Below are 15470 nucleotides of genomic sequence, written 5' to 3' on the forward strand. Positions count from 1 at the left end.
ATAAGAAATGTTTGGAGGCATATGGGCCAACGCAGGCAAAAACAGTATTAGTTTAGTTTGGGAATATGGTCAATGTGGACTAGTTGGACCAAAAGGTCTATTTCCATGCTCTATGACTCTGTGATCCATTAAAAACGGTGCTGAGGTGGATAAGCCCAACAGCATCAAGTTTCTGAGAGCAAAGATCACCAACAATCTGTCCTGGTCCTCTCTCATCGATGCGATGGTCAAGAAAGCACAACAACATCTCTACTTCCTCGGGAGGCTAAGGAAATTTGGCATGTCCATGAGGACTCTTACCAAAATTTAAAGATGCACCATAGAAAACATTCTCTTCTGGATGCATCACAGCATAGTTTGGCAACTCTCTTCCCAAGATCACAAGAAACTACAGAGTTATGAATATAGCCCATCATGCAAATCAGGCTTCCTTTCATTGACTCTATACTTCCTGCTGCTTCAGGAAAGCAACCAACATAATCAAAGCCCCCTCCCACCCTGGTTACACTCTCTTCCATAGGACAGAAGATATAAAATTCGAATACATGTTTGGGTAGATGCAAGAATAGCTCCTTCTCTGCTAGTTATCAGACTTTTGAATGGACCTCTCAAATGTTAATTCTGATTGCGCTATTTGCACTTTCTCTGGGGCTGTAACGCTGCATCCTGCACTCTATTCTGCTACCCAGATGCACTGTACAGCATGCAAAACAACACTTTTCACTGTATTTCAGTACATGTGACAACAGTAAATCAATCCTTCTGAACTGGGCGGTTGGTTCCCCTGGCCATGTTACTGTTGCTGGGGAGATGAATTCCTTCCTGGTGCCAACTTTAAAATCACAGCGATTCCTGGTGAGAACCACATCAAGATTATCACCTGGAACGGACAGGGATTGCTTAATCCTGAGAACTTTCCCTCCCCTGTGTTCCATTGTTACGATCTGTGCATTGATGTATGGGACAACTCAGGCATATGAAATAAGTGCAGGGGTAGGCCGTTTAGCCCCTCAAGTACAATTATACATGTATTTACAGAATCATACTAGACAACACTATCACCATCCCTAGGTATGTCTTGTCCCACTGATAGGACCGGTCCAATAGAGATGACAATATAATGGTATACAGCCAGAAGGGAGCTGCCCTGGGATTCCTTAACTATGACTACAGACACCATGAAATCTTATAGCAGCAGGTCAAACACAGTCAAGGAGACCTCCAGCTGATTTCTGTGCATTGGCACCTGCCTGTATTAATCACTCAGTGCAGTTCCATGTTGAACAACGCTCAGAGGAAACACTGAGGATGACAAGGGACAGAATGTACTCTGGATGGAGGATTTCAATGTCCAGCATGGAGAGTGGCTCCAGCAGCGCTACTAACTAGGCTGGTTGGTGTGAAAGGGCATCGCTGTTAGACTGGATCTACAGCAGCTGTTGGTGGGAACCAACCATAAACATACTTGACCTCACCCTCATCAGATGCATCGGTTTATGACAATATCAGAAGCTTGACACAATCCAGGACAAAGCAATCAATTGATTGGCACCACATCCACAAACAGTCCCTTCCTCTACCACTGATGCTCAATAGCAACAGTAAGTACCCCTGCAAGATGCACTGCAGAAATTCACCAAAGTTCCTTCAACAGCACCTTCCAAATCCACGACCATGACCCTCTAGAAGCAAAATGGTGTGACATACTTGCATCATGTGCAAGTTCCCCTCCAAGCTTGACACCATCCTGACTTGGAAACCGGCAACCAATCAATATGTACTCTGCTCTCATACAAGTCGATGTTGTTTTCCCTTTACTTTGGTATTTCTTGTGAATTTTCCTAATGAGTGCAAGATGAAAAATTTCAACACAATGTGGCTTTATTCAGAAAAGTGCAATATTTTTACTACCAAAATAATTGATTCGAGTGATTACGGATGTTAGGCTATAGTTCCTTACTTGCTGCCGTCTTCCCCTCTTGGTTGGTGTAATTACATTTATGGCTTTCCAACCTGATGGTGTCCTGCTAGAATCACTGTATTTTGGAAGATTTCAAGCAATGTATGTCTTACTTCTGGAATATTTTGTTTAAAATCCTAGGATGCATAAGGTCCATGGAAATTCCATTAATCTTCCAAAAGCTTTTTCTCTGCTAATTCTTTATTTCCCATTATTCATTCTCCAGTTTCACCCTCGAAGGGGATTATGTTTCAGATACTGTGGAAGCTATTGTCATCCGTTTGTATTTTTCTTGATAGTTTAACTTCATATTCAAATTTGTCCCTTTTTATTTTTTGTCAAACTTTCCTAGTTAATAATCTCTTCTTTCAATTTTATAGCATACCAAACCTCCTTGGTTAACCATAGATTCATACAGTGCAGAAAAGGCCCTTCAGCCCATCGTGTCTACACCGACATAACTACCAGTAAAAGTGCGTTAATCCCAATTTCCTGCACTTGTCCCATATCCTTGAATGTTATGATATTTGAAGGGCTCATCCAAATATTTTTAAAGGTTGTAAAGTTTCCAGCTTCCGCTACCTTCCCAGACAGTGCATTTCAGATTCCCACCATCCGCTAAGTGAAAATGTTTTTTCCTTAAATCCTCTCCAAATTTCCTGCCTGTTACCCTAAAACTATGCCCTCGCATGAGTGACCCCTCAACCAAGGGAACAGCTTCTCTCTATTCACCCTGTCCGTACTCCTCATAATCTTATACACCTCAATCACGCCTCCCTCAGCTTTCTCTGTTCTTAAAGAAAATAATCTAAGCCTACCAGATGTTGCGGCACAGTGGCTCAGTGGTTAGCACTGCAGCCTCACAGAGCCGGGGACCCGGGTTCGATCCCAGCCCGGGGCAACTGTCTGTGTGGATGTTTGCACATTCTCTGCGTGGGTTTGCTCCGGTTTTGTTCCCACAGTCCAAAGATGTGCAGGCTAGTTGGGTCAGCCATGCTAAATTGCCTGGAGTGTTCAGGGGTGTGTGGGTTCTAGGGGGATGGGTCTGGGTGGGATGCTCTAAGGGGCGGTGTGGACTGTTGTGGGCGGCATGGTGGCTCAGTGGTTAGCACTGCAGCATCACGGCACCAGGGACCCAGGTTCGATTCCAGCCTCGGGTGACTGTCTGTTTGGAGTTTGCACATTCTCCCCGTGTCTGCGTGGGTTTCCTCCGGGTGCTCCAGTTTCCTCCCACAGTCCAAAGATGTGCAGGTAAGGTGGATTGGCCATGCTAAATTGCCCGTAGTGTTCAGGGGTCTGTGGGTAAAAGGGGGATGGGTCTGGGTGGGATGCTTCAAGGGACGGTGTGGACTTGTTGGGCCGAAGGGCCTGTTTCCACACTGTAGGGAATCTAATCTAGTCTCTCCTTTATAGCTCAACTTCTCCATCCCAGACAACATCCTGGTGAACCTCGTCTATACCCGCTCTAATGTTATCACATCCTTCCTGTAGTGAGGTGACCAGAACTGCACATACTACTCCAGTCATGATAATAAAATGTGAGGCTGGATGAACACAGCAGGCCAAGCAGCATCTCAGGAGCACAAAAGCTGACGTTTCGGGCCTAGACCCTTCATCAGAGAGGGGGATGGGGGGAGGGAACTGGAATAAATAGGGAGAGAGGGGGAGGCGGACCGAAGATGGAGAGAAAAGAAGATAGGTGGAGAGAGTGTAGGTAGGGAGGGGATAGGTCAGTCCAGGGAAGACGGACAGGTCAAGGAGGTGGGATGAGGTTAGTAGGTAGCTGGGGGTGCGGCTTGGGGTGGGAGGAAGGGATGGGTGAGAGGAAGAACCGGTTAGGGAGGCAGAGACAGGTTGGACTGGTTTTGGGATGCAGTGGGTGGGGGGGGGGGGGGGGAAGAGCTGGGCTGGTTGTGTGGTGCAGTGGGGGGAGGGGACGAACTGGGCTGGTTGAGGGATGCAGTAGGAGAAGGGGAGATTTTGAAACTGGTGAAGTCCACATTGATACCATATGGCTGCAGGGTTCCCAGGCGGAATATGAGTTGCTGTTCCTGCAACCTTCGGGTGGCATCATTGTGGCAGTGCAGGAGGCCCATGATGGACATGTCATCAAGAGAATGGGAGGGGGAGTGGAAATGGTTTGCGACTGGGAGGTGCAGTTGTTTGTTGTGAACTGAGCGGAAGTGTTCTGCAAAGCGGTCCCCAAGCCTCCGCTTGGTTTCCCCAATGTAGAGGAAGCCGCACCGGGTACAGTGGATGCAGTATACCACATTGGCAGATGTGCAGGTGAACCTCTGCTTAATGTGGAATGTCATCTTGGGGCCTGGGATAGGGGTGAGGGAGGAGGTGTGGGGGCAAGTGTAGCATTTCCTGCAGTTGCAGGGGAAGGTGCCGGGTGTGGTGGGGTTGGAGGGCAGTGTGGAGCGAACAAGGGAGTCACGGAGAGAGTGGTCTCTCCAGAAAGCTTACAGGGGAGGGGATGAAAAAATGTCTTGGGTGGTGGGGTCGGATTGTAAATGGCGGAAGTGTCGGAGGATAATGTGTTGTATCCGGAGGTTGGTAGGGTGGTGTGTGAGAACGAGGGGGATCCTCTTGGGGCGGTTGTGGCGGGGGCGGGGTGTGAGGGATGTGTCGCGGGAAATGCGGGAGACGCGGTCAAGGGCGTTCTCGATCACTGTGGGGGGAAAGTTGCGGTCCTTAAAGAACTTGGACATCTGGGATGTGCGGGAGTGGAATGTCTTATCGTGGGAGCAGATGCGGCGGAGGCGGAGGAATTGGGAATAGGGGATGGAATTTTTGCAGGAGGGTGCGTGGGAGGAGGTGTATTCTAGGTAGCTGTGGGAATCGGTGGGCTTGAAATGGACATCAGTTACAAGCTGGTTGCCTGAGATGGAGACTGAGAGGTCCAGGAAGGTGAGGGATGTGCTGGAGATGGCCCAGGTGAACTGAAGGTTGGGGTGGAAGGTGTTGGTGAAGTGGATGAACTGTTCGAGCTCCTCTGGGGAGCAAGAGGCGGCGCCGATACAGTCATCAATGTACCGGAGGAAGAGGTGGGGTTTGGGGCCTGTGTAGGTGCGGTCTGTGTAGGTCCAGTCATGGTCTAACCAGCGCCCTGTAAAATTCCAACATTACCTCCTTGCTGTTATGCCATGATTGATGATATCAAGTGTCTTATGTGCCTTCTTAATTCTCATATTCATGTGCTCTGTCAATTTCGAGCATCTGTGAATAATTACCCCAAGATCCCTTTGTACCTCTAGCTACCAGGGTCCTGCCATTCATTTAATACTCTGTCATCTTGTTTCTTCTTCTGAAGTGCAGCACTTCATACTTCTCAGTTAAATACCATTTGCCACTAGCCTGCCCATCTGACTAACCCAACTATATCTTCCTGTAACCTACATCCATCTTCTTTGCTATTAAGTGTATTAGTCTTGGCGTTGTCTACAAATTTGCTTCACACTTTCCCCACATTTTCACCTGTATCATTTATACATATACATATGTATATATAAAACAAGCAGTAAGGCCCCTCTCCTGATCCTTGTGTGGTACATCTCTGGACACTGGCTTCCAGTCTCTCTAATATCCTTCTATCAATACCCTTTGTGTTCTATTTCTAAGCCAGTTTCTGATCCATCTTGCCAGGTTTCCCTTAGTCCTATGTACTTTAACCTTCTCAATCAATCTCCCATGTGGGACCTTGTCAAAAGCTTCATTAAAATCTATAGAAACTACATTAACCAAACTTCCCTCATCCACATACTTAATCATACTTTTTAAAAGTTCTAACAAATTTGTTATGCATGACCTCCCGCTGACAAAGCCATGCTTATATCTCGTTAAGCTCTGCCTTCCCAAGTGAGTATTAATTTGCCCATTCACAATTTTCTCCTAGTAGTTTCCCAACCACTGACATGAGTCTTAGTACTCTAATTTCCTGGTTCAGCTTTACCATCCCTCTTAAGTGAAACCATACTAGCCATCCTCCAGTCCTCTGGCACTTCTGCTGTAGCCAGAAAGGAATTAAAAATATGTGTCAGAGCCCCTGCAATTTCCTGCCTTGCCTCCTGCAGCCGTCTGAGATGCAGTTTGTACGGGCCAGGAGATTTGCCTGCTTTTAAGCCTGACAGAACCTCTAATACTTCCCCATTTCCAATGCCAAACTGTGAAAGTTCTTCATAGTCAACAAAACAAAAACAGGAGTTGCTGTTTGGTCTAGCAGCATCTGCAGAGGAAAAATCAGAGTTAACATTTCGGGTCCAGTGGCCCTTCCTCAGGACTAGAAATGTTAACTCTGATTTTCTCCACAGATGCTGCCAGACCTGCTGAGCTTTTCTAGCAACTTCTGATTTTGTTCCTGATTTACAGCATCTGCAGTTCTTTTGGTTTTTATTAGGAAGTTCTCCATAGTCCCTTTTCTGAATTCCATATCTACATTATCCTTTCCCAGAGTGAAGACCGAAGAGAAGTAGTCATTCAGCACCCATTCAATATCCTCTGGCTCTACAGGCAGATTGCCCCCTTGGTCCCTAATATGCCTTACTCTTTTCCTGGTTAATCTCTTCCTTGTAATGTATTTATAAAATATCTTGGGATTCCCCTAATCCTGTTCACAAGTCCTTTTTCATGTCCCTTTTTTGTTCTTCTAATTGCTTTCTTAAATTCCCTCCTGCCCTTCCTATGTTTCTGTAGGACTACAGCTGAATTGCTCCCTTTGGACTTGCTAAAAATCCTACTTTTCTTCTTTATCCCATCTGAACTGTCATAAACATCCAGGGTTCTCTGAACTTGTTGCTCCTACATATCCCTCTAAAGGGTACATGTTGGACCTGTACACTCTTCCCCAGTTCATTCTTGAATGCCCCCTCATTGCTCCACTATCGACAAACCTGCAAGAAGCTGTTCCCAGTCTACATGGCCAGATCCTGATTTATTTTAATAAAATCTGTTTTCCCCAATCCAAAACTGATGCAGGTCATCATTTTCCTTGTCCAGAACAAATTTGAACTGTATCATGTTATGGTCACTATTACTGAAATATTCCCCCCACTACAACAGCAAACACTTGTCTTGCTTCTTTCCGCAAAACCAGATCCAGCACTGCACCATCCTTTGCTGGGCCTTGTGTATTGATATAAAAAAATCCTTGGATACATTTCAAGAAATCCACCCTCTGTAAACCCTTCACACTAAGACTATCCCAATTTATGCTGGGAAAGTTGAAATCCCTTAGTATAATTACCTGATTATTACTTTTATATCTCTAAGAACTGTCTACATATTTGCTCCTCTATTTCCCACAGACTCTTTGAGGTCCTATAATGCGCTCCCAGTAAAATAGCTGTACCCTTAACATTCCTAGGTTCTGTGCTGCTGGAGTGAAGTCTTAGAGAGCAAGGCTTCCTCTACATAGTCAAAAGAGGCAGATTGTTTCCTTCTTTTGGACTGGAGAGAGACAGCAGGTGAGATTAATAATAATATAACAGTGTTGCTGAATTGTCTTTGTCAGAGGCCTGCTTATGGCATATTGCCTGTATTGGAACAGTTGATCAGTGTTAACAGTTAGCAGTGGTTAAATAATACATTATTTACCATAGAGTAAAGTTACCCCAATTGTTCCTTTTTCTGCATTTATCTGTGTTTTAATAAAAAGAGTATTTTGATTTAAGCTTAGTGTGGACCAATCAAATCATATCTGGAACACAGCTTCTTACACTTGCTTTTTAAAAAAATGTAAAATTTATGAAGATAACAGAAAATGTGGAACTAGATGAGCACAGCAGGCCAAGCAGCATCTTAGGAGCAGAAAAACTGACGTTTCAGGCCTAGACCCTTCTCTAGGCCCAAAACGTCAGCTTTTCTGCTCCGAAGATACTGCTTGGCCTGCTGTGATCATCCAGCTCCACACTTTGTTACCTTGGATTCTCCATCATCTGCAGTTCCTATTATATCTTATAAAATTTATGGTCCAGGTTATCTGCATAATATACTTCAAGAGGTCTGGTCTATTTCATAACAAGGCTATTTCTCTAACTGTACCAAAAGTCTGAGCACAAACACATCAAACAATAATCCCTCCCATCCCATTCCATCCCCGCTCTGCATGTTGCCAGAGTGACTTGGGACTCAGTGGATAGCCACCATAACACCAGCATCTCTGACACCCAGACGACCTTTAAAGGCCCAAAATGCAGCCCGACGAGCACTGGCATTCCGAGGATCAGTCAAGGACGGAGTTTGAACATGTTGGAGAAGGGCAAAATGGTGGCCTGATTCTCCGACAGGAGCTGAGGAGTTCCTGATGGAGGGGCATCCTCCTCCTAGACGACTGGCAGGAAAGGCTGTCCCACCAAAGCCTGGCGGACTTATCTGAGGTCCCCACACAAGTCAGTGCAGTCTCCATGTTGTGGAAGAAAGGCTAACCTGCCGTGAACAGGTCAATAGCCTCTGCTGTTCTTTCTGCAACTTCACATTCACTCTGTCTTTGCTACTGAAGCCACCTCCCACCAGTGTTTATGCTCTGCCAGTCTCACTGTCGCATACTCCATCTTCTCGCATGCTCCATCTTCCCTCATGTGCTCTCACCCATCCTAATCCTTGTATTTGAAGATCCCATTTTGAATGCAAGATGAGAAATTTAAAATCAAAGCGTAGCCATATCAGGAGCCAACGTAAGTCTTAGTGTGAGCTAGGGGTATGACCTTGTGGTTTCTCAATGTTTCTTATCTGCTCTAACTCATGGGTCTGTTCTGTGTTCTATTTCAGTCAAGTGTACTCTGGGGATCAGAAATGAAGGGTGCAGTGATTAAGCCCATAGCTCCAGTGAGCAAACAGTGCAGCCGGAACATGGAGAGACCACGAGCTTCCAGTCTTACAACACCTGGAGCCAAGTCCTCAAGACTCCTGTCTTCATTCCCTACCAACTCCCAGCTCACCAAGGTATGATTCAGCTCACTGGTGTGGGATGCACCAGCAATGCTGCAACTGGGTAAAGGGCTTTGTCCCAAGGTCTGACATCCTGGGCGGCACAGTGGCTAAGTGGTGAGCACTGCAGCCTCACAGCACCAGGGACCCAGGTTCGATTCCGGCCTCAGGCGACTGTCTGTGTGGAGTTTGCACATTCTCCCCGTGTCTGCATGGGTTTCCTCCTGGTGCTCCGGTTTCCTCCCACAGTCCAAAGATGTGCAGGCTAGGTGGATTGGCCATGCTAAATTGCACGTGGTGTTCAGGGGTGTGTGGTTTATAGGGGGATGGGTCTGTGTGGGATTCTTCAAGGGGCGGTGTGGACTCGTTGGGCCAAAGGGCCTGTTCCCACACTGTAGGGGATCTAGTCTAATCCTGAATTGAGTTGTAATACATTCCCATTTCAGCTAAATGAACCATTCATTCAACTTAATCGCTCCATTCTCTCCAGAAGTGGGAGAGAAAAGCAGGTACCAAGGAGAGATGCAGTGCACAGGACAGAGTAGCTGTGAGGCAGAGACAGTGAACAGAAAGAAATGTGGTGTGCCATTGAGTGGTTCTAGGTAACAGGAAGAGACACTGAGGAGAACTACAAAGTGCTGAAAAGAGATATTGCATGTCAGGAGCATGTGGCCTGTTACACATGTAGTTTACTGATGGTCACACTTGGGACTGATTATTCGCTGTCTCTGCCTGTGTTACAGTTCATATTTCTCCCCAGAATGTGATGTTAAACTTTAATAGTCCCTCCTGTTGCAGATGCTTATTAACAGTTTGCATGTTTGCAGCATTTTCTGTTTATAGTCTGGAAATGAATCGTGTCTGTGGAAACGAGTCTAGAAAAACGATGACCTGGCAAGTGGTCAAATCTAGAGCCAATGCTCAGTGTGTGAAACGTAGGTCAGCTGCTCTGATTTTTGAGAAAATCCAACCAGAATATTTGGACTGGAATGTTGGGGTGTGCATGTACATGAATCAATCAAATCTAGCTCCGGGATAGCAACAGGAATCAAAAAGGGAAATGGAATGTTGCCTTTCTCTCCAGGGGTTGGAGTGCGCAGAGCTGGAAGTTCTGCTTCAGTTAATAACTTTGCTCAGCCTCCATGTAGAATAACTCTGCCCATTACCAGGCAATGAACCTCTCGAAAGGGCATACAGGTCTCAGGGCAGAAGGAGACAACTTGCAAAATCACCAGAATGATAGTGGGGCTACAACAATTAAATTATGAGGACAGGTTAAATCGTGTTGGTTTGTATTCCCTTGGCTTGAGAAGATTAAAGGGTGAGCTAATTGAAGTTTTTAAGATGATTAAAGGAGTTGATAAAGAGAAACTATTTCCTCTGATAAGGGGCAGGGAGCCGAGATCAAGGGGGCAGAACCTTCAAATTAAAGCCAAGCCTTTCCGGAAGCATTTCTTCACATAGCTTGAGGCCTTGAAGAATACAAACAAAATAGTGCAGATGCAGGCAATCTAAAACTAATTAAAAAGAAAATGCTGGAGAAACTCAGCACATCTTCAGAGAGAAGCAGAGTTAACGTTTCTGGTTCTGAGAAAACTGCTGGCCAGAAAGTGATGGCAGCTCATCGTTGCTCAGTGAGATGGTGACTCCTGAGTCTCTCCAGAACTATTTATTTTATTGCAGTGGAAATATGGTACACTCTTCCCTCAAATTCTGTAGATGCCAGGGAAATGGCAGAGGAACTGAATTGGTACTTGGCATCGATATTTCACAGTGGAAGACACCAGCAACATTTCAGAACGTCAATAGTGTCATGGGGCAGAAGTGAATGTAGTGGCCATCATTAAGGACAACTAGTTTGGCAGAGGGGTGGGAACCAGAGTGACACATCTGAGGGGCGAGGGGGCATAGTAGTAGATGAGGCAGTGGCAGGATGCAGTGAATCTACCGGGAAGTTTTGCATGTGATGGAATGAAGGGATCAGTTAAAATGTATCAGAGATAATGGGAACTGCAGATGCTGGAGAATCCAAGATAACAAAGTGTGAGGCTGGATGAACACAGCAGGCCAAGCAGCATCTCAGGAGCACAAAAGCTGACGTTTCGGGCCTAGACCCTTCATCAGAGAGGCGGATGGGGTGAGGTATTCCAGAACCCTCACCCCATCCCCCTCTCTGATGAAGGGTCTAGGCCCGAAACGTCAGCTTTTGTGCTCCTGAGATGCTGCTTGGCCTGCTGTGTTCATCCAGCCTCACATTTTGTTATCTCGGTTAAAATGTGTCTGCTTTAACGCAGGGAGTGTCGGAATTAAGAGTGACAAACTTAAAGCATGGATCAGTACTTGGGACTATGATGTTGTGGCCATAACGGAGACGTGGGTTTCACAGGGGCAGGAATGGTTGCTGGATGTTCCAGGGTTTAGAACATTTAAAAAGAACAGCGAGGGGGGAGAAAGAGGAGTGGGTGTAGTGTTGCTAATCAGAGAGTGCATCACAGCAAGAGAAATGAAGGTTGCCGAGGAAGGTGTGTTGACTGAGTCAGTATGGGTGGAAGTTAGGAACAGCAAGGGAGCAGTCACCTCACTGGAGGTTTTCTACAGAGCCCCAAATAGCAGTTGGGAGATCGAAGAACTCATTGGCCGGCAGATTGTTGGAAAGTGCAAACGTATCAGGGTTGTTGTTATGGGTGACTTCAACTTTCCCAATATAGATTGAAACCTCCTTAGTGCAGATGGTTTGGATGGAACCGTTTTTGTCAGGTGTGTTCAGGAGGGATTCCTTACTGAGTATGTGGACAGGCGATGAGGGGGGAGGCCATTCTGGATTTGGTGCTCGGCAATGAGCCAGGACAGGTGTCAGATCTCGTGGTGGGAGAACACTTTGGCGACAGTGACCACAACAGCCTCACATTTACCATAGACATGGAAAGGGAAAGGAGCAGTTACCAGGGGAAGATATTTAACTGGGGTAAAGGAAACTATGACGCTATCAGGCAGGAGTTGGGAAGTACAGATTGGGAGCAATTGTTCCACAGAAAGGGCACAACAGACATGTGGAGAGTGTTTAAGGAGCAGTTGTTGTGAGTGATGTATAGATTTGTTCATCTGAGACAGGTAAGAAGGGGTAGGATTAAGGAGCCTTGGATGACGGGAATAGAGGTGTTTCTCGTCAAAAAGAAAAAGGCAGCTTATGTAAGGTGGAGGAAGCAAGGGTCTAGCACAGCTTTAGAGGATTATAGGCTTGCTCGGAAGGAGCTCAAAAGTGGACTGAGGAGGGCCAGGAAGGGGCACGAAAAAGGCTTGGCAGGAAGGATTAGGGAGAACCCAAAGGCATTTTACTCATACGCGAGGAATAAGAGAATGATCAGGGAGAAGGTAGGGCCGATCAGGGATAGCGTAGAGAACTTGTGCGTGGAGTCTGAGCAGATAGGGGAAACCCTAAATGAGTTTTTTGCTCCAGTTTTCACTAAGGAAAGGGACCTTGTTGTGAATGAGAACTTTGAGGAGCAGAAAAACAGGCTTGAACAGATCGAGATTGAGGAAGTTGATCTGCTGGAAATTTTGGCAAACATTAAGATTGATAAGTCCCTAGGGCCAGACCAGATTTATCCTAGGTTGCTCCAGGAAGCGAGAAAGGAGGTTGCTAAGCCGCTGGTGAAGATCTTTGCTTCCTCACTCTCCACGGGAATCGTACCAGAAGATTGGAGGGAAGCAAGTGTTGTTCCTCTATTCAAGAAAGGGAATAGGGAAATCCCTTGTGTCTGTGGTCAGCAAGGTTTGGGAAAGAATTCTGAGGGATAGGATTTATGACTATTCGGAAAAGCATAGCGTTATTAAAGGGAGTCAGCATGGCTTTGTGAGGGGCAGGTCATGCCTTACAAATCTTACTGATTCCTTTGAGGAAGTCACGAGACAGGTTGATGAGGGTCGAGCAGTGGATGTGGTGTACATGGACTTCAGCAAGGCATTTGATAAGGTTCCCCAGCCCAGGCTCATTCATAAAGTCAGGAGGTATGGCATACAGGGTGATTTCGCTGTCTGGATTCAGAATTGGTTGGCTGGCAGGAGGCAGAGAGTGGTTGTAGATGGTAAGTATTCTGCCTGGAGGTCAGTGCTGAGTGGTGTCCCACAGGGTTCTGTTCTTGGGCCTCTGCTGTTTGTAGTTTTTATAAATGACTTAGATGAGGAGGTTGAGGGGTGGGTTAGTATGTTTGCTGATGACACAAAGGTTGGACGTGCTGTTGATAGTATCGAGGGCTATTGCAGGCTTCAGCGAGACATTGACAGTATGCAGAACTAGGCTGAGAAATGGCAGATGGAATTCAACCTGGATAAATGCGGAGTGATGCATTTTGGAAGGTCGAACTTAAATGCTGAATATAGGATTAAAGGCAGGATTCTCGGCAGTGTGGAGGAACAGCAGGATCTTGGTGTTCAAGTGCGTAGCTCCCTCAAAGTTGCCACCCAAGTGGATAAGGTTGTTAAGAAAGCATATGGTATTTTGGCTTTCATTAACAGGGGGATCGAGTTTAAGAGCCACGAGGTTATGCTGCAGCTCTCCAAAACCCTGGTGAGACCACACTTGGAATATTGTGTCCAGTTCTGGTCGCCCTATTATAGGAAAGATGTGGAGGCTTTGGTCAGGGTGCAAAGGAGGTTTACCAGGATGCTGCCTGGACTGGAGGGCTTGTCTTACGAGGAGAGGTTGACTGAGCTCGGACTTTTCTCTCTGGAGAGAAGGAGGACGAGAGGTGACCTGATCGAGGTGTACAAGGTAATGAGAGGCATGGATAGAGTCGATAGCCAGAGACTTTCCCCAAGGCAGGATTGACTGCCACAAGGGGTCATATTTTGAAGGTGTTAGGAGGAAGCTATAGAGGGAGGTTCTTTACCCAGAGAGTTGTGAGCACATGGAATAGTTTGCCAGTGTTAGTCATGGAAGCAGAGTCATTAGTGACATTTAAGTGACTGCTGGACATGCACATGGACAGCAGTGAATTGAGGGGAATGCAGGTTAGGTTATTTTATTTTTGGATTAGGACTATTCCATGGCACAACATCGTGGGCTGAAGGGCCTGTACTGTGCTGTACTTTTCTATGTTCTATGTTCTAACGTGATGGGGAAGCTGAAAGGTGTGAAGGTGGATAAATCACCTGGACCAGGTGGAATACAGCCTAGAGTTTTGACGGTGATAGCTGAGGACATTGTTGAGGCATTAGCGATGATCTTTCAAGAATCACTGGAATCCGTGAGGGTTCCAGAGGGCTGGAAAATGGCTAACATAACACCCTGCTTAAGAAGGGAGGGAGGCAGAAGTTAGGGAACTATCGGCCAGTTAGCCTGCCTTGGCTGTTGGTAAATTTTAGAGTCTGTTATCAGGGATGAGATGATAGAGTATTTGGAAGTGTGTGGTAAAACAGAACTCAGTCAGCATGGCTTCATCAAGGGGAGGTCATGCCCAACAAATCTGTTAGAATTCTTTGAGGGGATAACAAGCATGTTAGACAAGGCAAAACCAGTGGACGTGGTCTGTTTGGATTGCCAGAAGGCTTTTGACTAGGTGCCGCACAGGAGGCTACGAAGTAAGATAAGACAAGATAAGGGACGGCACAGTGGCTCAATGGCTAGCACTGGGACCTGGGTTTGATTCCACCCTCAGGTGACTGTCTGTGTGGAGTTTGCACATTCTCACCATGTCTGCGTGGGTTTCCTCCTGGTGCTCCAGTTTCCTTCCACAGTCCAAAGATGAGCAAGATAGGTGGATTTGCCATGCTAAATAGCCCATAGTTTTCAGGGATGTGTCAGTTAGGTGAATTAGCCATGGGAAGTGCAGGTTACAGGGATAGAGAAGAGGCTGGGTCTGGGTGGGATGCTCTTAGAGGGTCAGTGTGAATTTGTTGGGCCAAATGGCCTGTTTCCATATTGTTGTAGATTCTATGATTCTAATCTGTGGTGTCAGTGGCAAGATACTGGCATGGATAGAGGGGATTGGCTGACTGGCAGAAGGCAAAGAGTGGGGATTAAGGAAACTTTTTCCAAATGGCAGACAGTGACTAGTGGAATTGCACAGAGGTCAGTATTGGGACCACAATTATTCATGTTATACACTAACGATTTGGCCGAAGGAACTGAGGGCATTGTTGCTATGTTTGCTGGTGACACAAAAATGGGTGGTGTGCGAGGTATTGTTGAGGATGTGGTGAGTTTGCAGAAAGACTTGGACAGGCTTGGAGAGTGAACAAAGAGGTGGTAAATGGAATACAATGTGGGAAAGTGTCAGGTTATGCACTTTGGTAAGAAGAATAGAGGCATTGACTATTTTCTAAATGTGGAGAAGGTCCAGGAATCTGAAACACAAAGGAACTTGGGAGATTCTCTTTAGGTTAATATGCAGATTAATTTGGTAGTTAGGAAGGGATATGCAATGTTAGTGTTCATTTCGAGAGGGCCAGAATACAGAAATCAAAATGTACTGCTGAGGCTGTACAAAGCTCTGGTCACACTGCATTTGGAATATTGTGAGCAGTTTAGGGCTCTGTATCTAAGGAAGGATTTGATGGCATTGAGGGGATCCTTAGGAGGATT

The 15470-nt window shown here is 46.2% G+C and overlaps 1 protein-coding gene across 3 annotated transcripts in view; it reads left to right on the forward strand.

Moving 5' to 3' along the window:
- Nucleotides 1–15470, forward strand: part of specc1 (sperm antigen with calponin homology and coiled-coil domains 1) — a 71771-nt gene that overhangs the window by 4143 nt on the left and 52158 nt on the right. For 2 of the 3 annotated variants that reach the window (XM_048557324.2, XM_048557325.2), the window contains exon 2: nt 8729–8902. In XM_048557324.2, coding sequence (XP_048413281.1) covers nt 8753–8902 — 150 coding nt within the window. In that variant the 5' untranslated portion in view covers nt 8729–8752. Of the gene's footprint in view, nt 1–7325; nt 7426–8728; nt 8903–15470 lie in introns of all 3 variants that reach the window. The other variant, XM_059655466.1, reaches the window with a different exon arrangement.

Source organism: Stegostoma tigrinum, chromosome 27 (assembly GCF_030684315.1).
Source record: "Stegostoma tigrinum isolate sSteTig4 chromosome 27, sSteTig4.hap1, whole genome shotgun sequence".
NCBI classification, from domain to species: Eukaryota; Metazoa; Chordata; class Chondrichthyes; order Orectolobiformes; family Stegostomatidae; genus Stegostoma; species Stegostoma tigrinum.